Source organism: Magnusiomyces paraingens, assembly GCF_902498895.1.
Source record: "Magnusiomyces paraingens strain CBS 517.90 genome assembly, contig: contig4, whole genome shotgun sequence".
Lineage (NCBI taxonomy): Eukaryota > Fungi > Ascomycota > Dipodascomycetes > Dipodascales > Dipodascaceae > Magnusiomyces > Magnusiomyces paraingens.
Genome location: NW_022474070.1, coordinates 2,665,738 through 2,691,722, shown reverse-complemented (window position 1 = coordinate 2,691,722; position 25,985 = coordinate 2,665,738). Strand labels below are relative to the sequence as shown.

At 37.1% G+C, this 25,985-nt stretch overlaps 9 protein-coding genes across 9 annotated transcripts; 3 read left to right on the top strand and 6 right to left on the bottom strand.

Moving 5' to 3' along the window:
• Positions 1 to 235: 235 nt before the first annotated feature.
• On the top strand, positions 236 to 1,575 carry SAPINGB_P005564 (uncharacterized protein; the record flags this gene model as incomplete). The annotated part of the gene is made up of 2 exons (XM_032000278.1): positions 236 to 256; positions 313 to 1,575. 2 exons carry the CDS (start codon positions 236 to 238, stop codon positions 1,573 to 1,575), a joined length of 1,284 nt encoding a protein of 427 aa, XP_031856169.1.
• A 264-nt stretch (positions 1,576 to 1,839) lies between these two features.
• SAPINGB_P005563 (uncharacterized protein) lies at positions 1,840 to 4,026 on the bottom strand (the record flags this gene model as incomplete). The annotated part of the gene is made up of 1 exon (XM_032000277.1): positions 1,840 to 4,026. The coding sequence occupies one exon, from the start codon at positions 4,024 to 4,026 to the stop codon at positions 1,840 to 1,842; it is 2,187 nt and encodes a 728-aa protein (XP_031856168.1).
• Positions 4,027 to 5,028: 1,002 nt separating this feature from the next.
• SAPINGB_P005562 (uncharacterized protein) lies at positions 5,029 to 5,634 on the top strand (the record flags this gene model as incomplete). Its single annotated transcript, XM_032000276.1, has 5 exons — positions 5,029 to 5,081; positions 5,169 to 5,225; positions 5,287 to 5,324; positions 5,381 to 5,475; positions 5,545 to 5,634. 5 exons carry the CDS (start codon positions 5,029 to 5,031, stop codon positions 5,632 to 5,634), a joined length of 333 nt encoding a protein of 110 aa, XP_031856167.1.
• A 185-nt stretch (positions 5,635 to 5,819) lies between these two features.
• Positions 5,820 to 10,120, bottom strand: SAPINGB_P005561 (uncharacterized protein; the record flags this gene model as incomplete). The annotated part of the gene is made up of 3 exons (XM_032000275.1): positions 5,820 to 9,813; positions 9,916 to 10,014; positions 10,086 to 10,120. The coding sequence occupies 3 exons, from the start codon at positions 10,118 to 10,120 to the stop codon at positions 5,820 to 5,822; spliced, it is 4,128 nt and encodes a 1,375-aa protein (XP_031856166.1).
• A 525-nt stretch (positions 10,121 to 10,645) lies between these two features.
• Positions 10,646 to 11,537, bottom strand: SAPINGB_P005560 (uncharacterized protein; the record flags this gene model as incomplete). Its single annotated transcript, XM_032000274.1, has 3 exons — positions 10,646 to 11,346; positions 11,424 to 11,463; positions 11,535 to 11,537. 3 exons carry the CDS (start codon positions 11,535 to 11,537, stop codon positions 10,646 to 10,648), a joined length of 744 nt encoding a protein of 247 aa, XP_031856165.1.
• A 356-nt stretch (positions 11,538 to 11,893) lies between these two features.
• SAPINGB_P005559 (uncharacterized protein) lies at positions 11,894 to 12,472 on the top strand (the record flags this gene model as incomplete). Its single annotated transcript, XM_032000273.1, has 1 exon — positions 11,894 to 12,472. The coding sequence occupies one exon, from the start codon at positions 11,894 to 11,896 to the stop codon at positions 12,470 to 12,472; it is 579 nt and encodes a 192-aa protein (XP_031856164.1).
• Positions 12,473 to 12,970: 498 nt separating this feature from the next.
• SAPINGB_P005558 (uncharacterized protein) lies at positions 12,971 to 14,089 on the bottom strand (the record flags this gene model as incomplete). The annotated part of the gene is made up of 1 exon (XM_032000272.1): positions 12,971 to 14,089. The coding sequence occupies one exon, from the start codon at positions 14,087 to 14,089 to the stop codon at positions 12,971 to 12,973; it is 1,119 nt and encodes a 372-aa protein (XP_031856163.1).
• A 1,136-nt stretch (positions 14,090 to 15,225) lies between these two features.
• SAPINGB_P005557 (uncharacterized protein) lies at positions 15,226 to 16,389 on the bottom strand (the record flags this gene model as incomplete). The annotated part of the gene is made up of 1 exon (XM_032000271.1): positions 15,226 to 16,389. The coding sequence occupies one exon, from the start codon at positions 16,387 to 16,389 to the stop codon at positions 15,226 to 15,228; it is 1,164 nt and encodes a 387-aa protein (XP_031856162.1).
• Positions 16,390 to 21,386: 4,997 nt separating this feature from the next.
• Positions 21,387 to 23,789, bottom strand: SAPINGB_P005556 (uncharacterized protein; the record flags this gene model as incomplete). The annotated part of the gene is made up of 1 exon (XM_032000270.1): positions 21,387 to 23,789. One exon carries the CDS (start codon positions 23,787 to 23,789, stop codon positions 21,387 to 21,389), a length of 2,403 nt encoding a protein of 800 aa, XP_031856161.1.
• Between the last annotated feature and the right edge of the window lie 2,196 nt (positions 23,790 to 25,985).

The window sequence follows — 25,985 nt, the reverse complement described above, 5'->3', positions numbered from 1 at the left end:
GTCAACCAAATTCATAAAAAGGAGGGTGTGAAAGCAAGAAAAAAGGAAAAGGTTTTGGACGTGGGTGGTCAATTTTCATATCGACCGTAAGTTATTAATAATTGAGTCACGTGGTTTGTGATGCCATCATGATAACTTGTTCCTACGGCTGTAGCAAAAAAATTTTTTTTTTTGCCGTTTTGATTCATCAGCTAAAGCTTTGAAATCAAACAGCTTTTTTAGAATAATATCCAAAATGTCGTCTGAACTTATAGAAGTAAGTTTATAGTATTTTATTTATTTCTTTATTTTAATCTTTTGATTTTTTTATAGTTAGTTGGGTTTTTACATGCCCCCCAGCCTAATGTTTTGTCTATCGCCTTGGAAAACTTGGTTGGATTCTCTCAAGCTCCTTACATTCATATTTTCAAAACCAACGATTTTCAACCCATCAAGGATCTCAAGCACTTAATCCGTAACCAGCGATCTATTACTATTGTTAAAAATGCTTTGACTATTCTTATTAATCTTTGTGACGACTCATCTATTTTGGAAGACCTTTCAGCTGATGAATCTCTTATTCAGTTTGTCTCCAACTCTATCCTCGATTTGTCAAACCCGGCAGCTGACTTGTTTTGCATGCTTCTTGCCAATTTGGCTAAGAGAGATACCATCAACGCTATTTTCAAGTTTAAGCGAAAGGCTCTTAACGAGAAGTTCTCTATCATCAAATCAACTGACCCCAATAGTTCTGAAAAGGCATTAGGGTTTGGCGAAGATGAGCTGGAAAATATTGAAAAGGCTAGAAATAATCGTGAAGAAGCCTCTGCCAAGGTCTTTGGTCTTCCAGGAGAACGTGATATTATTGACTGCTTACTTGACTGTTTTGTTAAAGGGCATGATCGTGCTCTCAATGCCTTAGCAAAGTTTGATTATCTGGCGTTTTTCTTCTCTGATCTTTCTAGATTTAAGGAAGGTAGAATGCATTTCATTACTCCCAAGTTTGAAAAGGCTGAATATGATGTCGTTAAGAAAGAACTTTTACCTGTTGAAACCGGTGAAGAGGTTTATCCTATTTCAAAATTATTAGTTTTTTCCGAAAGCCCTTCCAAAATTCGACGCGAGGGTGTGGCCTCTACCATCAAGAACTGCTTGTTCGACGTTTCTTGCCATTATACATTAATTTTCAATCCCTCTATCAACATTCTTCCTTACATATTGCTTCCACTCGCTGGACCCGAAGATATTGCTGAAGATGAAATGCTTGAACTGCCTGATGAGCTACAATTTCTTCCTCCTGAAAAGAAAAGAGAATCAGAACCCGCTATTCTCACTACGTACATTGAGTGCTTGATGTTACTTTCTACCACTAAAGATATCAGACAATATTTGAGAGATAAGTCTGTTTACTCCATCATTCGCCAACTTCATTTGAGCGTGGCTAACGAAGAGGTTCAAGAGGTAGCTGAACGTTTGGTTAATGTTTTAATGCGTGATGACCATCCTGAAATTCAGGATCCTGAGAATATTGATAAGGACCCTAATGAAGACGAGGATGAAGACGAGGATGAAGACAAGATTGTTGAAATCCTTTAAATAATGAACTAGAATATGTGTAATGATAAAAAAAAATCCTTAAATTCTTAAACAGTTTACTTAAACTTTTTAATGCATAACGCCCATAAAAATATTCAATAAATTAACAAAAAAAAATAGATACTCATTTTTTTTTGGTATGATAAAAAAAATACTAAATAAGCTTAAAAAAACTAAAACCTGTTTTGGATATCTGATTAGTGTCAGTTTTAAAGATTTGCTAGATTTCATATTAAATTAATAACAAAAATCGGCATTCCAACTTTAAATATTATCACGGAGAACTAAATATCCCTCGTGTAATCTGACAAGACGCTTAAGATGTAACTTAAGCAGTTTGAGGTTTTCAGGATGTCTTTTGAGTCTATTTTTGAAAACAGCCAAAATCTCTTTGGCGTTTAGTCTCTGGCTACGAACCACTTGTTTAACTTCCTCCTCTGTAATCAAATCCGCACCGTTAGATACAGCACTGGAGCCTGAGCTAGAATTTGATGAAGAGCCTTCGGCAGGAGTTGAAACAGCAAGAGAAGTAGATGGTTTGTTGCCAGATGAAGTGGGCTGGCCATTGGCTGCTGAAGGATTTGCAGCAGCACCATTAGAAGCTGCTGCAGTAGCAGCAGTCGATATATTAACTGAAGGGTTAGCAGATTTCACAGAAGTCTGTACAGCAGTGCCAGAACCTTTATTTGCACCCCCAGCATTCGATTTGTCCTTGACTTTAAGTTTCTTTGTTTTATGCTTGAGGCCGTGTTCTTCATCATCCGATAATTCGGCACGACGGCGCTTGAGGCCAGGGTTCCAGAGATCAGGCTGGAATTGTGCCAGTTTGGCAGCAGGTAAATTCAAGATGACCATTCCATGAGGAAGATCATGGTGCTTCTTTGAATTTTTCTTCTTCTTCTTTTCCTTAAGTTTTTTGTCTTTGAGTTTCTTTTTAGGCTTTTCTTCACCATTAGCAAGAGCTGCAGGAGTTCCCTCAGTACCTTCTTCTGTTTTTACCGTCACACCTTCAGTCTGTGCGGCTTCGGTTCCAGGTTCTTTCTTTACCTCTGTGCCATTAGCACCCTTGAGTGCACCACCAAGAGAAGCTGGGTTGTCAATTTCTTCTTCTTCATCACTGCTCTCCTCTGTAGCGTATGGATTAGAATCATCATCAGTTTCATAATTGATGTTCTTTTCGCGCGATCTCAGGTACTTAATCATATGTTTGCCTTGTTTGTCAACCTTTCTGTCTTCTTCTTCTTCTTCTTCTTCATTTTCATTTTCGTTGAAAAGAGCCGAAATCTTTGCACTTTGGTGCTCTTTTTTGATTTTGTTTTCGACTTCTTTAACCTCGTCCTCATTGCCTTCCATTATTGGAGCCTCTTCATCATCTGCAAATTCCTCATCAAAATCGATATCATTCCCGTCATCGTCTCTTCTCATCTCATCAACTGTGGAGGAATCTGTAGTTCTAAATCTTCGGCGCATATTAGTAGGACGCTTATTGGCCGAGTCCTCTTCGTTCCCAAAGTATTTCATTACCCAGCGATTTGGCAGTTCACCTTTTTCCATTTGCTTTTCGGCCTCTTCAGAAGTCAATGTAGCATATTTGTTTCTAGGTGTCATCTTATACCATTTTTCAGCTGGCACCATTTTAAACCCATCGTTATCAAAAACAAAAAGCACATAAGCGTCTGTCTGTCCTGCTTCATAGTTACCAACCCATGTATTCTTGCCGTCAAAATCTTCTAAAATCCAAGGATAATACTCTTCATAACGAAGTTTACGAGCATTGGTATCACCAAGAACGACTTGTTTAGTTTTCTTTTGAAAAAGATGCGATTTACCACGACGAGCACCTCCATCTGGTGCAATAAGAGACATATCGGCTTCTTCTGAAGGAGTTTTTCCCTTTTGTTTTGCGTCATCTTTTCCATTTGCTGTATCACTTGTTTTAGATTCCTCATTTTCTGTTTTAACCGGTTCTTCTCCAGTTACCTTTTCTTCAGTTGCGGTTGGTTCGGCTAGTAAATGTTTAGGAATCGGTGTTGTAATACCTAATCTCTTATTGCGCTCTTCAAGCTCTGCCAAAGTAAGTTGGTTCTGCATATTTCTGGGATCTTTCCTGTGTAATCGAATAGGTTTCGTAAAAGTGCCAACTGGATCTACCTCACTTTTAGAATGGAACCTCATGAGGTGATACCGAAGATCTTTGATATCATCTTCGTTGCACGCGTTGAGATTATATTCGCGATATTGTGTTTTGTCACTAGATTTTGAAGAATCAGGTTCGGCAGCAATCGCAGATGCTAAAACGCTGGTGGATGGTTGTGAATTAAGTAGCGGTTTTGTCTTCGTCACTATAGGTTTACCGGTACCGGGCTTTTTGATTAACGGACGCGACGGTCTTCTTAAAGGGTCCGCGTTTCTGGCAAAGCGACGCTTAGGCTGGATTAAAGGGTTGGACATCTTTGACAGATTTTATGATGCAAATGGCTTTGATTACTGGGATTGTCTGGGTGTTGAAATGCTTAGGGAACAGGTTCGAATTTTGTGAAAAGAGCGAGATTTAAAAGTCTTTATAAAAAAAATATTTTTTTTAATTTTTATTTTATCTTTTTTTTGATTCCAAGTGTGTTTTTGATATTTTTTCGTATTTTTGATTGATTTTTTTTTTTTTTTGGTTTTTATAATTAAATGAATTAATCTATTTAGTAAAAAAAATTTCGAAAGAGTATGGATAAGAAAAGTGTCTTTTCTTGTAGATTAGAGAAATTTGAAAAGGAATCAAAAAAAAAATGCAAATAAGGTAAGAATCAAATCAAATTTCTGAAAAAAAAAGAATAAAAAACAAAAATGAATGAATAAAATATGATATACTGGAACTTTCAAATCTCACGAGCCCGAGTCAAACTTGTAGTTTATGGTATGCGTGAAATTATGGTATATCGTATGAAATACGGAAATTGGCTTTTTAACGATTTGGAAAAAGATCGGCAATCAGCTACTTGCAAAAATACGCTCAAGTTTTGCCTGAGAAACAAAATAAAAAGGGTTGCTTGCTGGAACGATGCCTATGATAAAACGTAGTGGCAAAAAGTGTCCAACTTATAAGGCTAACAAAAAAATTTTGAATAGTAAAAGAGGGTGGTGGTGATTCAAGAGCTCAATAAAAGGTGTGGCATTTTTTAAAACTAATCTGTCAGTTATTTGTAATACAAGTTGTCACATATTTTTTTAGTCTAAAATTCATATGCATGGACTTTTAGTTTGTTTCATTAAATCATCCGGTTATTTTTTGAATCTAACAGCCTTGTTCCATATGTTACGCATGCATGATAAACTTTACTGAGTAATAATAGGACTTTGAAAAAGCCTTCGCCGAAATCTAACAACCATATATTTTTGGTCAAACCCCTACAAACTCATCTAGTTATCAAACAAAAACTCATACAAAAATCATTAACAGTCATGTCGCAAACCTTTGGACAAAAGCTTAATTCTCTTCTTCATAACAAGGTCTTGTAAGTTAGACAGTTTATATTAGTTTAATGTTTGTATGTACATGATAGTTTATTGTCTAACATACTTTTTTTGCTATTGTTTTGTAGTATGGGCTGGTTCACCGTCACCTTTGGGGGTATCGGTATCTTTGTGGCCTCTAGAACGTATGTATTGCTTCTATTTTAAACTCTTCTCTTTTTTTTGCTGTTATTAACAATAGTTTAGTTATATGAAAGGTGTCAAACAAGATCGATTTAATACTTGTATGTTTTTTCTCCTCGGCCATCCTTCATAGTATTACTAACGTCAATGTTTCTAGTGGATGATACCGATTATGTTGCAGGTGCTTATGAAGGAGCACCATCTGCTGAAAGAAAGAGCAAGTACGAAGCAGGAGGTCATAGTAGCAGAGCTGTAAGTATTTGTACCGATGCACTGAATGTTTGTTGGGTATTATTTTGATTTCTAACACTACACTTATAGACTCGTCAACACGGAGATATTCTCCACTATGGCGGATTCTTTCGTCATACACCTGACAAGCCGGCAGCCTCTGAAGAGGCTTCAAAATAAAGTAAACATCAAGAGTTATCCTTAATTTTGCTTTCAACTTCTGTGTTTCTTGTTTACATTTGCAGCTGCATTAAATACTTGTACATATCCCTAATTTATTTCAACAAATGTAGATTGCAAATAAATTTACCATTCAAACATTGAAATATATAACTTTACTAAAAATTAAAAATTAAAAAAAAAAACTAGGGCTTGGGTTTTTTAATTCCAAACTTCAATCTAGAAAAGGCACTCGATGACTTTTCACCAATACCCGAAATATGAAGCTTATCAGCCAACCCGTGTGTTTTGTTAGAAACTTCCGAAAATGCTGATGTCAGTTTGCGAGGTTGAATTGAATTAGCAGCAAAATGCTTGACCTTGTTTGCAGCAATCGAACCTGTTGTTCCAAGAACACCACTGTTCTTTTGCGATTGAGGAATAGGTGCTGATGATTTACTAATAGTTTTCATGTCTTTAGAAGCAGACACTTGTAGGATCCATGTCTGAAGACCCGAATCATAATCAGCTTGAGCTTGACGAGCTAGATCAAAAGCAGTTTTCCGATCAACAGATCGAGGTCTTGTCAAAATTCCTTGAAAGTCTAAAACAGGGGGTCGGTTGAGAAGAGAGGCTAGTGACTGTTGTCTACCTACAGGTTTTGGAGAAAAAGTGGAAGGATCATTGATGATTAATGAGCTCGACCGTCTCTTCGCAATCTGCTCGCCAGATATAACACGATTAGCTGGTGTTCTAAGAGATTGCACAGGGGAGATAGTGGGAGACGAATCAACAATCATTGATTTAACCGCAAAACTGTTTGTTCTAGAATGAGTAGAAGGTTCTTGTGGTGACTTATTATAGGATTTTACTGAAGAACGATCATCCTCTTCTAGAGTAGAACTTAAAGTAGAACGTGAAGGCGAACGTGAATGAGAATGGGAATGAGAATCATTAGTTGTATCAAGCTTTGGATTATCACCGTTGACCACTACCTTAGGAACAGGCGGCATTGAATAAGAAGTAGTCGATTGTTCTTGATTATTTGACATATTGTCGATGGATAGCTCAGTTTCCTTCTTGTCATTGTAATCAAATGCAGGAGCTAATGCACCATTATCGCCCTCTTTCTGATTTTCAACAATAGAACTATTAGAAACTGATCTGTTTGATGAATTAAGAGGTTGAGTTTGAGGGATTCCCGTAGTAATAAGCTGACTAATTGGCCGAGAAAGAAGCTTAGAAGAATCTCTGTATAGCTCTGCAACAACAGGGTCAGGTACGGTAGGACTTACAGGTGATTGAATTGCCTGAGGTGTTAATCCATTATCGTAGGACAAAGTAGGTGTTCTAAGCTGAGTGGTATGTATAGATGCCGATGGGGTTTCAGATGAGTAGTTTTGTGTCTGTTGAGAAATATCAGGAGATTGTGCTCTACCACTGGGCAAGTTTTGAGAAGAACTGCCAGAGAATGACTTCATAATCTGTCTTTCCAATGCATTCTGTTCTGCCGTTACAGGTGTTTCATTTGAGTCATCCGAGGCATGGCCGTGCTCCAAATCTTCAGTAACTAGAGCTGGAACTGAACGTGTTCCAACATTTTCTCTTTGATCTGGTATATCATATTTATTTCGAATGAACTCACCTGAATTTGATGAGTTATTAGTTTCCTGTGAACTTTGGGGAGCTTCTTTGCTATAACCTTGAACAAAAGGTTCAGATTCTGATTCTGATACTGATACTGAAGCAAATCTCCCGTTATTATAATTCAAATCTTTATTTTCTACTTTTGGAGTAAAAGTAGGATTTGTTGATGAAGGGCTAGAATCTTCGGTGGGTTCAGAAGAAAAATCCAATGGCCTCCATCTCCCAACTTTTGAAATAGGTGACGTGGGTCCGGGTATTTCTTGTTTAATTTGATCAAAAGTTGGAGCACCACCTTCTGAAGGATCGGGAGTGAAGTTGCTGTTCTGACTGTTGCTATTACTCATTGACGGAGAAGAATGAGCATCAGAACTGGTAGGACCTGGCACTAATCCAGCAGAGCGGAAATCATAGGAATCTCTAAAAGAATATGAGAAACTCTGAGGAGATTTGCGTCCTGTTGATAAAGATGCCGTATCGTCTGTTTCATTACCAGCGTAAGAACGCATCGAATCGGAGGCAGTAGAAAAACGGCCACCTGGAATATGGAAGCGGCTGGCAGGCATTGGAAGTGGGGATCCTGGTGAATCAAATGAACTTGAGTTCGTCGTATTAAAATTATCGGCATGAGGTTCTGGAGTGGATGAGCGTACATTATCCTCATCAAATGAAGGCGCTGAAAACGAGGTAGTTCTTTCTTTATCAACATCAAAAGTAGTAGCAGAAATCTTAGGAGAAACCCCATGGCTTGGTTGTACTTGAGGTGGTGATGGAGACTTATCGTTAATGGTAGGTGTACTAGAAACTGAGTTATTACTAAAACGATTCTCCTTAGAAAGCTGAGGTGATCTAGCAGAATAATCCGACCATGTATTTATGTGGCTTGCTGATTTTATTTCACCAGAGTAATCTTCAATATTATCCAAAAAACTCTCATCGTTTTCAGAATTTTCCTTTGCTTCGTCTCTAGTAGAAAATCCAATTTCTTGAATAGAACCGTCATCTGAATCATCTGCAGGTTTTGTCAATGTTTCAATAGTTGTAGATGATTCAACAGTACTAGAAGAAAAGTTTCGGGATGTTGTTGTGTTAATTGAACTTTTAGGAAGAGGTTGAGAAAGTGTTGTGACTTTCGATAAGTTGTTAGTTTGAGAAGATTCCGGAGGAGAACTAAGTTCCTTGTTGTCATCATAGTAGTCGTCAAGATATGATGATATCGAAAAGTCACGCTTGTGAGAATTTGCGGCCGGAGGCTTGGCATCTTCATGGTCAAGTCCAAATGAGTTGGTTTCATTATTTTCGCTTGTAGGTTTGGAAGGTGTGTTAATCTCTGGTTGCAGGTGAGTTCTAGATTCTTCTTCACTTGATTGAGAAGGTGGAGTGACGCCTATTGAGGGCAATTGTATATTAGATTTGTTGAGATTGTTAATTGTATTCAAGTCCTTAGAAGTAGCTGGTACATCTAGACTGGTAGTAGAAGAAGACTTGAAGTTCTGGGAGCTGGTCTTTGTGTTTGTTGAATTAGGAAGAATTCCTTGGGCAAAAGAAGGTGATGCAAACTCCTCAGTGATAGACTTTGCAATATCATCTACAGAAGCAGCTTCATTTTTATCGTCGTTATAGCCTTGAATGTCTTGTTGTTTGTTTAGTGAGGAGGCTCTAATAGTAGAGTTGAAATCAGAAGCATTTAAGTCTTGGGTAAAAGAGCCTTTGGTATTAAGGTTTTGCTTAAAATCATTTGTATCAGATTTATTTTCAAACTTTGATTCTGTTTCGTGAGAAATGGTGCTTGAAAGATAACCAGGCTTGTTAGAAATAGTCTGATTCAATGTATCAGAGGTTTGGCCATTAGATACGCTGGGAGACAAAGAAATGGTAGGCTGAGAAGTTTTTATTGGAACTCGTGACAGTGGTTTTCTGGTAGGCCTTGAGGATAAACCTCCAAGTTTATTTCTATCGGCGCTAGCTCCAAAACCACCCAAAGCGTTTTTACTGTTAACGATTGGCTTTTGTGTAGATTGAAGATTTTTGGTAAAGGTATTATTATATGCTCCTCGCAAATCTTCAGTAGAAGGCTGTTCAGCAGCACTGTAAAAACTATTTGTACTTTCGCGGAAAGCGTCATCCTCGTCGTCTGAAAAGTCGTTATGGTTGGTTGTAGAAGAAGAAACAGTATGTTGAACGTTTTTAGCTAAACTTGAAAGGGCTAAACTAGGGATGGTAGCTGAATCAGGCTTGGGGCTATTGGATGGCTTGGTGGTGTCATATGAGTTAGAGTGGGGCGTGGCTTCTGTAGGTCTGTCGTAGAGCTGAGAAGCTACAGTGTTTTGAGTATCTGGGAAACGAGTAGCAACGTGAAAGTTTGTCTTAGAAGAGGATATCGATTGACTCTGAGTGATAGAAGGCTCAGAGGAAAAGCTTGTTGACGAGTTATTATTTAAACCAGAAGAAAATGGGGGAGGACGGTCCAATGGTCCATTGTTGTTGTTAGGAAATTCAGGAATATCGTTAGGCATTTGAGGGAGTGGTGGCGGCTCATCGTCTTCGGATTCAGTCCTAAAAACGGGAGGCAAAAAAGACTAGTTAGAGAAAGACAAATACGACTCTAAAAAACAAAAACAAGAAATTTTTTCTACTTGAAGGATTAAAGAAACATACCAGTCATATTCGTCATAGTCAGCATCTTCTCTTTCTTTTCTAACCACCCATCTTGTAGATTTTTTGCGTCCTACAACAGGGTTGAATGATGAGAGTGTGCTAAAAATAAACATAGAATTAGAACCATGTCATAAGCAACGTTAACCAGAAAAGAAAAAAAAAAGGTATACCTGTCACGATTCGGTCCAGCAGCTGGTGGTGGCATTATAAATGGATTTTGTATAAGAAATGTATGCTAGTGTTTATGGATTAATCTAGGGTGTTGTAGTAATGCTGATTGAGCACTGTCTGTTTTTATGGTGGAGATGTTTAAGGGGAAAAAAAAGGGAAAAAAAAATTTGAAAGGGACAGGAGGTTTTTTTTTTATTTTATTTTATTTTAAAAATAGCATTTCTTGCAACAAAAAACCCTCCCAAGGAAAATGACGTCGCACGTTTCAATTTTTTAGATAGTTTTTATTTATTTATTTATTTTTATTTTCCATCTCTTACAATTCCTATAAATTCATTCATTTTTGTTTAAACGGTTCCTTTATATTTCATTCTTTCAGTTAAAAGATTGAATTTTAAAAAAATTTTGATGATTTTTCTCTGGGGAGAGGTCCCAAAATATCTTTAAAAAATCGCTTTTATTCAGCCACTTCAGTATTCAGAGCCCCAATGTATTTCAGTGCCTTCATACTCCAGTGTTAAAATCTCCACAATAAAAAAAAAAAGAAGAGGTAATAAGTCTACTCAAGTGATATTGTTTTGGCCTTACGGCTAGCACCATGCCTCCGAACCTCGGCATCCATCATGCTCCGAATGGATTGGCAGCCTGAAAGTGAAAGTGCAATTGCTGGCTCCAGACGATCCAGTGGCATTTTGTTTTCTAGCAGTAAAAGCGAAAGCCGTTCAGTGGTCTTGCCAATTACGCCCACATTAACAAATGAAACGTCTTGCTCCTCAGCATGGCAAGGATCTAAAAGTGGGTTGTCTCCGTACATAGCTGTCGAGCAGCCAGAAACATAATCCTTCATTGAAATGCCTGCATCAATCAAAGCAAGAGTTGCTGCATTGATACATGCTGGCAACATCCCGCCATCTTCGGCCACCACATAGAGATTAATGTCAATGACAGTACGGGGATACAAGTGCGACAGCACTGCTTCTTTAAATAGCCGTCGTAAGCAAATGCACATCTCTTGTATCCGACGATCATTGCGAGCTCGTCTCTTGCGCTCAGTAGTGCTAAATGGTGGAACTGTAATATCAATGTTTAGCAAAACGCCATCATTGCTTGTTTGATTGCGTCCATCTGGCTCACGAGGGCCCTTAGCTATGCACACGACCTTTGTGAGACCCTGTTCAACATATGACGATCCATCAGCAGAATTAGGGTGTGTATTGATTTTACAACTAAAATGCCGTAATTCGTTCCATCTTCGGCCATCTTAAAAATTGTTAGGAATTGGGATCAAAGTGTCGCAAGTATACAAAAAATAAATTAATAAATAAAAGATGGCATACCTATGCGTAATCCCTCAGGAGAAAAAAGTTCAAAGCGCGACTGAACCCAACATTTGGCGGTTAGATTTCATTAATTTCAAAAAAGCCATTTATCACTAGATTTTCACATACCATTATAATTTGAAATCTCTATTATCTATGGTTCTTGTGTATATTGAAGCACAGTTACTGAATTTCAAAGTTGAAAATCTTTGCTGGTAATTTTTTTTTACAATCATGTGATTATATCCGGGTAACTTAGTAAGATGTATGCTACTTTATGAAAGCAATTTGGTCTTTGTGTGTACTCTATTTCGTTCAATATTACGAAGACCAGTCAGCCTCCAAAAATTTTCCTTTGCCAGCACACTGATCTCCACACAACTTATCCCCAGCATATTGATAAGGGGGTATTCATTCATCAGCTATTACTGCTGCGTTCGTTATTTTAAATTATTTTTTTTCCTCTCGCAAAATATATAAATAAAAAAATGGGTGAAACTACTGGACCAAAAGAAGTCATCTACTGTGGAGTGTGCTCTTTCCCACCAGAGTACTGCGAGTTTGGCGGTACCGTGAAACGGTGTAAAGACTGGCTTGAAAAGGCTCACCCTAGTCTTTACTCTCAACTCTACCCGAGCAACAGCGACTCCGTCAACACTCTGCCTATGTCGTCATTGTCTTTGGAAAAACAAGAAGAGCTTGATCGCAAAATACAAAAGCAGCAAGCTAAGGAGGAGGCCAAGGCTGAGCGTGAGCTGCAGAAGAAACTCGCATCCAAGGTTCTGATTAACCGTAATGCCCGTTCTAAGCGTAAGGTTGTCATCACAATTCAAGGGTTAGAAGTATTTGATATCGACATTAAGAAGCTCTCAAAGACTTTTGCTTCGCGATTTGCTACTGGAGCAAGTGTCACCAAGTCTGCGGATGGGAAGGACGAAATTGTCATTCAGGGAGATCTTGGAGATGAAGTTGAACAATACATTACTGATTTATTGGAAGAAAAGGGATTGACCGAGGTTAAAGTCGAACAAATCGAGGACAAGGGCAAAAAGAAAAAATCCGCTTAAGAGTTGAAACAATGAGCAAAGCCAGCCCAGGAAAGTTTCTAAGTGGTATGTAATAAGTTAGAAACAGCCGCAGTTACTTTTTTTTTTTCTCTTAAATATTTCTCTTAAATACACCAAGTGTGTTTTGCTTTTTTCGATTGGTTATACACTGAAAATCATGTTTAATTGAAATACTTGAGTATTGTATCAGTCCTGAAAGTCTTAATGTTAGCATTGAGTAATAAATGAAGCAATAGGCTTTTTTACAACCACGTAGTGGGCTCATTTTAAACTTTGATGATTCAAAATTGATAATTTTATAATTTTATATACGTTTGATTGCCTTATTAAATTTGTTTTTTTTTCAATTTTGTTCATTTTAACTATATCGATTGATTTAAGTCTACAATCGGTTAAACCTATTGATTGATTTCGTCTAGATGTATGAAAAAGAATAGTAATATATTATCATTTTTTGAATTCAGGTTTAAATCGTCGAAGGAGGTTTTGCCTAAAGCCTTAAAGAAAGCCGTGCACAACATCCTTAAGTTTTTCGTATGTAACAAAAATAATGGCACTCGAAGGGGCTGCGCGAGAAATGGTAATTCCGCAGCCGCGGTATAAAGCTCGGATACCTCCGACCTTGTAGATTCTTTTTCCCATTTCAAAGAACCCCATTTGAGGAGTTCCAGGTTTGTTAATCATGGCCTCTGTCTGCATGCGAGACTTGATTGTATCGGCGGGGAAAAGCGAAAGATTGAACATGACACCAGAGCATGCACCAGCAATCATGTTTTCAACGGTGGTGTTTTTGTCACGCTTATAGAATTTGCGAAATGCTTGGTTCACGTACTCGTATGCACCAAACCAAGCTGCAGAACCTCCGGCCTCTCGGAGTAAAGTTCCGGTTTGTCCGCGCCAAAAACCGGCAACACCTTCCTTGCGGTAGACATCCAAAATCAGGTCAATGGGCCCCTGGACTTTAGCAGAAGGAGTAAAAGTATTAGTGTGAATTTTTCGCGATGAAACAATTCGCGAACCAGGTGGCGAAGAAGTGTTTGAAGCGGGTGCACTACTATAAAGCATTTGAATCTGCATTCTGCACTTAATGAGCTCGATTGGAGTCAAAATGAACGAGGTCACACAGCCAGAAAATGAACCGCAAAGAAGTAAAATATGGAGAGGAAGAGGCTGTTTATTTTCTTCATTAAGAGCTAAAGTTTCTGGATACCAATGCTTTCGGATAAACTTTTGAGCTGCGTTGTAAGTTAAAAAGAGGGAAGCATTTTCCAGTGCAGCGCCAATAATTGGCGAAGCCATTCCTCTGTAAAATCCCATAAACCCTTCGTTTTGAAAAGTCTGGCGGATACAGTCTACTGGGCCCTTGAACTGAGGTGGGAAAGAGTCAGGTTGGGACTGGAGACGGACCTTGACAGTATCGAAGGGATGTTCAATGATTTTTCCAGCAGAGCCTGCCACAGAACCGCACAGCACATCAACAAGGTTTTCCAGTAAAGGATTCTTGTTTTGTTTTGCTATTTCAGCAACGACAGCAGGGTCAAATGGTGTAGAAAGTGGTGCAGTCGTATTAAGTCGTTCTTCTTTGTGAAGAGAAGAAGTAACCGGGAAATCAGCCATGGTTAAGTAGGTAGGTCGGGCGTAATAAGATGAAAAAAAGGGAAATTGCCAGATATATATCTAGAAAAGTAAAATAGAATCCAGTATCCCAAGATAAAATAATTCTTTTTTTAGATTTTTTTTTTTTAAATTTTTTTTTAAAAACTTTTTAAAAAATTTTGAAACTCGGTGCAGCTACCGTAGACAAAAGAAAAAAAAAGGAAGTTTAGCAGAGAGCTTAATGGCAAGAAATTATTATGCAATAGTGAAAAAATTGCGTAAATGAGTTGTTTGAACCAGCTAATATAAAGCCAAAGCCGTTAAAAAATAAAATGTGATTGCTTTTTTTTTTGCCTTAAAAGTTAAAGGGATGTTCTTTTTGTTAGCGAATGCTATTCAAGAAAACGTGTGTATGAGTCAACAAGAGAAGCTGGCTTCAATGGCATGTAGGGCAAACGTCGTTAAAACCGGAAAGCTGAACAAGTGAATGAAAGAAAAAAAGAGTGTACTGTCAGTATAAAAAGAGCAGTTTGTTAAAAATTTGCTACAATGATATACCGAAAAAATAATGAGAAAAAGAGGAGTAAAAGAGAAAATTTTTTATTTTATTTTTACGCTTAGAATTTTTTTTTTTTTCTGAGGCAAAAAAAAAAAAAACCGTTGAAAATTTCATTTGTTTTTTGGGTCTTCCCCGGGCAAAAGTTTTAGGTACCGTTAATTATCAGCACGTGAAATATTTAGATTAAAATCACGTAATAAATTGTAAATATTTATGTAATATGATGCAACTTCCGTGATTTTTATGCCAATAACTTTAAGTAAGAGAAAATTTAAATTAAGAAAATCTCCAATTACAGGTCTCTTGGTTCTCAGATCGATAAAGAGTGCAGCAAATTGCTATAAATGATGATGTATATTACAGTGAATCATCTATTATTGAACGCATATGGCATCCGTATGGACATGACATGTATGTATGAGTTTTAATATAATGAATTTGCTTTGGCTTTTTCAAAAACTAAATTAGCGACATGTACGAAAATCCAAGAACTCCACATCTAACCGCTAAATACTAATCCCCCCGGATTGTCCCTGTTAATCAATTACGAGTTTCCCACAAAAGAAACTTCGTCCTTATATTATTCTATGCCAACGGATTAAATCTTGGGCTTGGACTGCCTTGCAAATTCTTCTCCGTACTCGGTCCTCCACGAAATGCCCAGGAATTCATCTAAAACTTCAGTGGTATTTTTTCCGGGAACCAATGGATAGCCCCCACGAACACTCCCCTTCTGCTTATCCGAATCTAGCTGAACAAGTTGTTGGGGAACCTCATCGGGTGTAGCCAAACGTCGAACAGGTACTGCACAACTGTTTGGGTACTCGTCGGCCTTCTTTTTCCAGTATTCTATTCCATGCTTTTTGAACTCTTGGGCGAAAATATTTCGAAGTGCTGACCAGTTATTAGAATCATCTCTATCCGGCAGTTTTGGCACATTTTTGCCATAAAGAAGCTCTAAGAATTGCTGGTAAAACTGTTCTTCCATTGCACCTATTGAAACATACTCTCCATCATCCTTGGTTGAATATATTGTATAGTAGGGACAAACATAACCTTCCAGCACATTCATGCCACGAGATGCATCCCATGTGTTTTTAAACTCTGGCTCCGGGTTTTTTGGGTATGATCCGTATTTTAAATAGGATGCATATTGGGTAAGGTATCTTAAAGAGTGAACCACATTAACGTCCACAATAATGTAGGGTTTTTTGCTTTCGCCTTTGTCTTTTGAAAGAGCATAAAGGGTGGTCATGATTGATGCAAAAGCTGGTAGAGCTAGCGCACCAAAGACGCCCAAAATGTTTGCAGGAATCGTGGGCGCTTCATTTGGTGGACCAATGATTCCAAGCACACCTGATTCTGCTAGAAAATTAATGTCATGCCCAGGCATCTTGGATAGCTTCCCAGTCTGGCCATAGCCAGTCAGCCGAACAACAATTAATGGCTTTTTACCTGCAGGTCTGTGCTGAGGTAACACTTCGAACCGCTCCAAGACACCTGGTCTGTAAGGATCAATAAGAATGTCAACCTTATCAGACTCCAAAATCCTACGCAGTACTTTCTTCCCGGATTTGTGTCGAAGATTTAGTGCGATAGACTCTTTACCACGTGTAAGTCGATCAGGATTACTAGTCGACGTTACACGATCAACCCTAATAACTCTTGCACCATAATCAGCAAGAATCTGGCCGCAAAGAGGACCCGGAGCTTGGGCTGAAAGCTCAATAACCGTTAGGTCTTTCAAAGGTTTTTCCAGCATATTTGAAGGTTGATTACCAGGTAATGATGTGTTGCTTTGAATAAACAAAAGAGTAAAATTAAAAAGAAGACACAACAACAATAAGAAATCTATTTTTTTTTCTTAATGCCAATATTAAAAGATGGTTTCTTTCAACTTTCTGAGCTTCGGCATTAAAAAATTAACTTCTTGAAAGCCACATTCTAAATTTTCCGAAAAAATCCCAAGATGGAATGGCGTCTTCGGCAATCAGATCCGAGTAACGTGACTATATTTGACCGAGGCACGTGAAAGGTTCAAGATAGAAATAAAAGAGATATCTTTAAGAAGTTTCCTGAATATGAAGAAAAAAAAGTTAAAAAGTGAATAGGAAAAAAGAATAATCTTTGGTTTAAGCGGTTTTTTTATAGTATCAGGTCCAACTGATCCTAAATAAACAGCACCAACCTTATTTTATTAACCAGATTATTGGACCCTAAAGCGAAAAGAAAACAAAAAAGCGTACCAAAGAAAACTATACTCTAGAATTTGTTCATTAAAAAGTCTCGTTAATATGAGCATTGGACAAACAATTTTAGATTCAAGCGATTTAAAATGTCTTTCAAATTTAGATTTTAAATGTAAGCGAATATGTTGATCCGGGATGCGAGGCTAAGTAATGAGACTTATCGATACCAATCTTGTTCATTCTCAAAGATCAATAAAATATTGAACCATCATACGACATGTTTACAATAAAGGTTTAAAATTGTCTTAAAATAGTAGAGAAAATACCATCTATCAAGAGGCTGATTTTCATTAAAAATAAAACCCCATGGTATCTTGAAATAAAGTCTAAGCTCAACTTCAAGCAACTTTTTAAACTTTTTAAGACGGATTTGAAGATGGATAAATAAAAATAAAAGGTATATGAGGAAAGGTCTATTCTTTAAAAGAATTTTAAAAGTCAGATCAACAAGATACAAACAAAAAAAGTAAGTTTTTTTTTTTCAAAAGATATCTCAATTGTTCCATTAATCTAGCAGTGAAAATCCAAATGATTTTATATCCAGTCGGGTATACTTTAGTAGATGCTGGGGTCACTTCAGCTCCCAACATAGTTAGTTATTCATCATGTTGCTGAAGAGACTATTCCGACCTCCAAAAAAAAAAAAAATAACCCCCTGTTCCTCGTAAGCTGGCATCAGGATTTATTTTCGGGCTGTTAAAGATGCAATGTTGAAGCCAAAATTAAAAGTTTATTATTAAAATGAAAAGATATATAGTATGGACAAGAAGGATAGCGCAGATGCTGATGTTATACAATTCTATAACCCTTGAATAAAAGCAAACAAACAAACAAACAGACTATTTCGATACCACAAGGAGTGGTGAACCATGCGGAGGAAGAAAACAGAGAAGTTTTGAAGCTTACTGCTCATGGACTCCCCAATCAGGTTATACTAAAAGAAAATAAAAACATAGTCGATGAAAATGAGGTATTTGGTGAAATTGCAATAGTTGAAAAGGATACTTAGGGGTATAAATATTCAAAATTTATATTCTTTATAAACAACGACTGATTTTTGTTGCCGGCATTTCTAATACATTAAATATTGTGCTAAAAAAAAAGAAAAGAAAAATAATTATTTTAAGACAAAAATGTAGAAAAAAGCAACTTCTTATCTGCAAAGGTCCTCCCCCCCACACTATTTCTGAACTAGGTACTTTAGTTAAAAAGTTGATGTTATTTGACCAATTTAAATTTGGAGACAATTGTAGACTGAAATTTTGAAAAGAAAAGAATTAAAAGCTGCAGAAGAAGCTTGTTATTGTTGGGGTTTCCTTGGAGATTCCAAGTAGAATGGGCATATATTAGTATCGCCGTGCAGAAAGAATTGAGTTGGAGTTGCAGGTAAACAAATCGATTTGATTTCTTTTTCAAGACGACATGAAAAAAAAAAAATCAAAACAAACATCAAAAGTAAACAAACAACTTAAACAAGCTCAACGGGAACAGTCAACTTCAGGGATACCCTTAAAAAAAGTTTGTCGCAACTCTCCAAGTACACTTTGGGGAGCCATTAAGGCTTTTAAGGCGATGAGAACTGCAAGTTTTGTTTACACCAGGCACGTGCCTCGGCGCCGAGTATCCAGTTTTGCACAACAACGTTTAATGTAACAGAAAACTTGTTCATTCTTTAGAACTTACTTGGAAGCTACAGATAGAAGGTTGGGAGATAAAAATAAAAAACGGAATCAGATCAATACATGGAACATCTACAACATTTATGTCAACAAATGATTGACCCCCCAATTGCCGTTCTTTTCTTGAGGAAATGTGATTAAGCAATGCACTTGTGTTTATGAAGAAAAATGGAAATGAATCAGGTAAGTTTGGTACCGATAGACTGATTCTTTTTGATTCTTGCAAGCTAGTCTCAGGGCCCATATTCCGGGTTACTGGAAACACAAAGATTAAAGTCCATCCGAAGTGAAAAGGTAAACAGAAGACGGGAAGTTCCCTATTAGGAAATTAAAAGACTAATGTATCCCCAATATTATTAATAATAATAACAAACAAACAAACATCAACTAAAAAGATCAGGCGCAGATATACATGCGTTCTGTTTAGATAAACACATCTATGTGACTTTTCATTACTGTTAAGGCTACTAGTTATTGAACATGGTGATTTTACATTCTCTAAATGATGAGTTATTTGCCCAAATTTGTTATTTTTGATATCAATAGGACTTACGTAAATGCCTAACTTGAAAAAAAAAAAAAAAAAAAAAAAAAATACAGTAAGAAATAGCTTGCTTTGATAAGATCAAGTCACTATAAGTTGAGGTTATTGATACGACCCGGATTTCTATCACATAGTGCAAAGTGGCCGTTTCTTTTATTGTGAGGACCGGGGCTCTTACCATGCACTGTGTGGTGTGGTTAAAGGTTTTGAATACACCTAGCAACCAGTCAAGTTTTGTGTATGGAGACAAAATACTTTGATTCCCATGCCATGTGTTATTCAAACAATCGATTGTATCTAGTAGTACGTCTAGAAATAGTCTATTGATTTACCCTTGGATTTTTCTATTGGATATTGAGAGTCTTACAATGTACAGTTTTGATTCTTAGATCACTGTAGCACTGACGGGCAATACTGGACTTTTCAAAAATTTATTCAGTTTATTTTGCGGGTTATATTGTTATATTAATTCTAATTGAAGATCACCTTTGCTCTAACCATTATTTATATCTATAACTTGAATATATATCTATTCATAGGTTATGAATCTATTAATAAAATGAATAAACCCTGAGGATTGTTTATGACTGCATTTTAACCTTACTTTTGAAAGTGTGAATTCTTCAAGGCAGCGTTGAGAAATTTTTTTGAGATTTAGAATTTTCAAACTTTTATATATCCATGTCAATCTTTATTTTAATTTTATTTGAAGAACAGGGAAATAAAGAAGTAAACAGACTCAAATACAAAGATATATGGGAGACAAGGGTAGAGTAATATATATATTTGTTTTTATTTGTTTTCATACAAACGAGTGTAGAAAACAACATTCCAACCAACACATGCATCTTAGGTCTTATTGAAAATGCTTTTTTTTTTTCTCGGTAAGTAGGACATACTCACACTGGATAGAAAGACTTTTTCTAGATAGGATTCAACATGATGTTTACTTTGATATATGCCAATGTTGCATCGATAAGCGGTAAGAGGAAGAATTTAATTTAGAATCAGGGCGTGTAGTAGGCTTCTGGACAAAATGCCAGTCCATTGATGCTTGTATTTTTATTGTTGATTCTTAGGATTTTTGTCCACCTGGTTATCAGCTTGATGAGACCCACTCTGATTTTGGATTTCATTTTTGGGTGCTTTCTTGGGATTTACTTTACTCGAGCTACTAGGTAGAATCTCTCTTCACTTGAATTAAACAAAAAAAAAAACAGACTCAGGAACAAACTCCAAACTTTCCAATGTTTCAATTTAGAACTACGAGTAGATGCAATGTTATTTATTACTAGAATTCTTTGATTCCCAGCTACCTTTGTTCTTTAAAATCATGTTCCTTGAACAAAAAAAGGCTGTTTTTTTATTAATACCCGAGACATTATCTCAACATGTTGCATCTAAGGTGAACACACAATGATACATTTGTGACAAAAACTTGTGCGGACTTGTTTGTTTTTTTCCCTTTAATGTTTGTTTGTTTTTTTCTTGATTCTCAAAGAATGCTATGAAAGATTACTATATATATATGTAATGCTAATATTTAACACTCTCCAAGATAGATTGTCTATGTTCCACTGGATTGCCCATCATGAACATAATGCTGATTGAAGGTTTCTTTTAGATCAAATCAATTGTATTGCATATTTTCTCACTTCCACTAAATTGGAATAAAAACAAAACAAAGTCCTAAGCGGATTTGTCCTACTACGTTAACCTAAAAAACATCTTCCATCATTCCTTCGGATAAAAAGAATATTCATTTTTTTTTTTTTCAAGCTCAAACATTTAAATGGTTAAGGAATGTACATCAAGATAGACTTTTCGGGCAGAGATGGTGATGGGAACATTTATTCCGGGAATCTGGATTTTGAAATATATTTAAGAAATGCTCATTTTAAGACTGCAATTCTTGTAATCTTTTTCTTTTTTTTTTTTGAAATTAATTATTATTATTATTATTTTAATGTTGACATTTTCTGTCAAAATATAGTAAAAGTACATGCTTATATTATAAATTAAAAAAAGATAAACAAATGAAAAAAAAAATGCAGTAATGACATGATGGAAAATAAAAATAAAAAATAGGGAGGTGAAAAATGCATTTTGGGAATTCACTAAGAGAATGGACAACAAAATAATGAATGAACACAACGTTTCCCCCCCCATAGCGCCGGACGCTAACTAACGTATATGTATACTCATCTCATCCCCTATTTTTTTTTGTTATTCATTCCTTCCGGTTTTCATCCTCTCTCTTGCATAAAAATGGAATCCATTACCCATTTCACATAAAGAACTGGCGTGTTCGGCGCTTCTCAACCGGAGCATTGCCATTACTGAGTGTCTCCAACTCACATGCATGTTTAGCACAGTAGAGGAGTTTGTTGCAAACAAAAATCAGGCTATTGCTTGGATTGGAGCTGCCGAGAGTTGCTGTATTGTCAGCCTTGTTTTCAGGGTCTTCTTCTTCTTCGGGCCCGCAATCGGGTACCAGAGGCACTGAGCATGTCGTACACACAGCACATGCAGCATGGTACCGAGAATGACCGTCGTCAAGACAACGGCCTTCAACACCTAGCGAGCAGACTGTGCAAATGGAATCATTGACTGTGTGGTAACAGAGGTAGCAGTAAGGCATGTCGTTAAGAATGTAAAACTCAGTTTCTGTAGAATTTGATTCCACTGAGGAAAGTTTCGAGAGCACCTGTAGTGGGAGTGAAAAATCTTGAGTACCACAACCAGAGCATGAAAAGCAAGCGCGGTGCCAGCGACCTGAGAGCTTCCCATCGCGGGAAGATACTGACTTGCCGGTTATGACTTGGCCGCAGCCGCGACAAGGACCTTTTTTGGAGTGTTTGATAGGAGGTGCCGATGACGTCGGTGTGGCGCAGGAAGCTAAGTGAGAAGGAGGGGCAAGAGTCGGAGGAGCAATTGATGCGATATTAGGGGTGGGTTCGTTAGTGTGTTCAGAAGAGGGCTCTCCGTTAAAATTTTTGGGTGGTCGTTGTTGGATGCTAAGTGGTAGCGTGACTTTGCTAGTTATTGGTGATGGCAACATGATGCTATCAATGGCACTTTCGGTTGAGCCCTGCGACAATGGCGCTGAGAATAGTGAGGATGTAGTTGAGGACGAGCGTGACGTATAATCAGAGAATGTGCTAGCGTGGGCATTTACGGGGAAGCTTGTTACGCTTGAATTGGTGATGGGGGTGCTAATGTTGTTGTTGTTGTCTTGGAGGCACAGATTCTCCCTAGTGTCTAATGCCCCCTGAGAAACCGGTGGTAGATTGGTCTTGTTCTGGAGCGGTTGCACAATGCCCCGAGAAATTAGGGGGAGGGGGTTTTGCAAGTTTTGCGGGCCATCTTCACGGTAAGGGAGAGGGAGACTAGCGTCATCCCATTCTTGGTCTTGTTTCCGTAATTGATGTTTTTGTTGGTAATTCTCATCTTTGACATTGAGATTCATAGCACTAAGGGGTGCAATTAATGACTTGTAGTTTTTGTCCATGTCCATATCACTTATATTGCCAATATGAAGTTTCATGTAATCGTCATTCTTGTTAGACTGAATAACTGCGCTGCTGTAGATAGACGAAGAGGATGAGAGTCTTCGGGCGTTACTAGACAATGACGAGGTGACAGAGCTGGGATCTGTTTCAGATTGACGGGTGGAGAATGGCGGAGTGCTATCAGGCTGAGAGCTCAGCGAGTTGCTTGTGATTGTGGAGTGTATTTTCCCGCCAGAGGAGTAGACGGAAGTGGGCGAGTACGTCAAGATGCATGGCTCTAGTGTCGTCGTTTCTGCAGCAGTTGTGTCTGTGGGCTTTATAGTCTTGGGAGTTGTGGACCCCACGCTACTGTTATCGGCGGATGAGGGCTTGTTTGAGTTTAGATAGGGCGCATTAAAGGTTTCATCATCAACTGGGGGGGTGAGCCCTTGGTTTTCCTGATAGTGGGGGGTAATTTGGCTGCAAAGTTGTGACTCGTCCATAATCAAGTCATTAAGCTTGATTGTAGGAGTTTCTTGAGTGACCTTAGTACTGCTGAAACGGCCACTTCCATCCGATGGTACGCGAATAGTTGTGATTGGGAAGGTCGAAGTGCTGGTGCAAATGGGGTTGGAGATAGAGGCTTTATCAAAGGACGGGTTAGATGGCGATTTGTGGAGAAACCTCAGGAGGGAGGGCACTTTTTTAGAGCTTGAAGTGGAGCTAGTCGACGCGAATGAAGAGATAGGCTCTAGCTGAGGCAGTGAAGGTCGTTTGGACATCTGGCCAATGCGCGGAGGCATAGGGAATGAAGAAGATGAAGAAGACGAGGATGATAAAGAGGATGAATGGCCTGAGCTGCGAATGGAGAATTCAGGACTAGTGCTGCTTAGAGGAGGTTGAGGGGTTGTTGTGTATGCTTGAAAAGTTGTGAATGTTGGAGAGATTGGGGATACAGGTTTACTAGAAGAAGCCAACGATCCCTCGCGATAAACGTCGAAACCAGCGCGTTCATAAACGGAGGGTAGCTGAACTCCAGGCACAAATGGAGGGAAAGCATAGTCGAGGGTTTTCCATGGAGTTGATTGTTCGAGATGGGACTTTTTAGTGGAGCGCACGGACTGGGCTTTTTGTTGTTGTTGTGGTTGAAAGTCCTGATCGCTAAGGTTGAGCGGCGGTGGAGGGTTTGCAGAGTACATTTTCTTTTAAGGATGGAAGGATATTCTGATGGAGGATGATGATAAACCAGACCAGACCAGAGCAAAAGAAAAGACGACGAGAATGTAAAAAAAAAAAGAGAAAGAAAAGAAAGAAAGAAAAGAAAGAAAGAAAAGAAAGAAGGGATAGAAAAAAAAAAGACTTTTTTTTTTTTGAAAAGAAGGATTTTTTTTTTTTAAAAAAAAATTGAAAAGTCTTAAATAACAGTTATGATATTGACGGTTTTCACCAAAATGAAGTTGGCAGCTGTTTGTGGATCCACGCATAACCTTTAAACTTTTTAGGACATGCACACAAGGCTTTTCGCGTTACCCAAGAAGACCGATGCAGTATTTCAATAAATCAGAAATATAATGATAATTATGATAAATAGATAATAAATTAAATACTGAGAATCAAAAAAAAAAAAAAAAAAAAAAAAAGCTCAGGTTGGTTTACAGACTTTTTTTTTTGTTTTATTGGGGAAGTCTTTTAAGTTAATAATAATAACAATTCTCATTGAAGTCTCATCTCCTGAAGCATCTTTCTCTATCTTTATGACTTTATTTAGGTCCACGGTGAAAAGTTTTATTTTTTTTTCTCCTGAATTTTGTTCATCATCTCCTAATTCCGACTAGCACGATATGCCTGAAATTCTAAAAGCAGATCCAAGTATCACTCAAAGTTTCTTAATACGTCTTCTATTCACTGTGCATCAGTTGTTTTTTTATATATATATTTATATTTTGCTTGCATGGGCTTTCTTCTTTATTTCCAGTTTTGTTTCCATTCTTTCATTGGTTGGAAACTTTTCAGACTTTCTTATAAAATTCTTATAATTTATAAATTTAATATTGAAATGTTTAAAGGAAATTTTTTTTCTTCCCAAAATGCCAGACTATTTTATTTTTCATTTTTACTCTTTTTTTAAACATTAAAATTCTTACACCAATTGACAATTAAAATAAAACAAATTCTAGTCTTTACAGGTTCTCCTGTCCAAAAATTTGCTTCTTTTTTAGAAGATTCCTTCTTCCCCCTACATCAGTCTAGTAGAAGCATAACTGCAGTAGTAGTATGATAGTGATTTACACAGGGATGAGTAGGAAAACAGCATACTCATTACAATATCCGTTATGATGATATTTCTAAAATTTTAAAAGCAGCAGCAGCAGCAGCAGCAGCAGCAGCAGTGGTGGTGGTGGTGGTGGTTACTGTAATAGTGGCAGCAGCAGCACATATCATTTTGTGTGTTGGAAATATCCAATTCAAAAGCAACAAAGCCTCCTTCTAACAATGAAAAACTACGTAGACTTAAAGATCCTATTCACACGACCTGTAGATTGGAAAAAGAACAAGAACCATGATTAAATAATAATATTTTTTTTATTTTTATTTTTATTTTTCTATTTTAATTATAACTTCCCCTTGATTCAAAATAATATTTTATTTTGTTGGCTAATAATTTTGAGTGGAGCTATCCGCTTTTTTCTTTGAGCCAAATGTAATATCTCTCCACGTTTTATTTTAACATTACTTTGTCTTGCTAGTCTATTGAATAGATGACATTGAAATAGTAGATTTGGTATCGTGAATGGACTCTTCCATAGTAAACTAATTATTAAAACAGATACTATTCTATTGTTTTAAAAAGCTGCTAATTGAAAAAAATCTCATATGTTAAATCTGGATAAATTTTTTGATAAATATATTAAACCCCCACTTTTTTTTTGGTAAACTTGACTTACATTTACAGATTTATGAAAAAAAAAAAAAAAAACTTCTTGACATATTGATATATTGATATATTCTGTTGTACCCATGAAATGACTTGGGTTTTAGTCATCTTAAGACGCGGTTTTTTTTTTTAAATTAATATTTCCAATGCTACACGACTCATTTCTGGATCATTCTTATTATCATTAAGTGAAGACCAAAATCTTAACCAGTTAATGTTGCAATGAAGACTCGTTGCTTTTAATCAAGTTTGATGGAGATTATAATATTTCTTCTTTTTTCTTCTCAAATCAAATTAAAAAAAAATAAAATAAAATAATAAGTCCTTAACTCCCCCCTTTGATCACCAAAATCTCTCTTTTTCTTTTTTTTAGAGACTCTTGGCACAAGCCGTGCAACCGTTCTTTTCCTCATTTGATTTTTTTTATTCTTTTTTTATCTGTTATTACAATTACAAAACC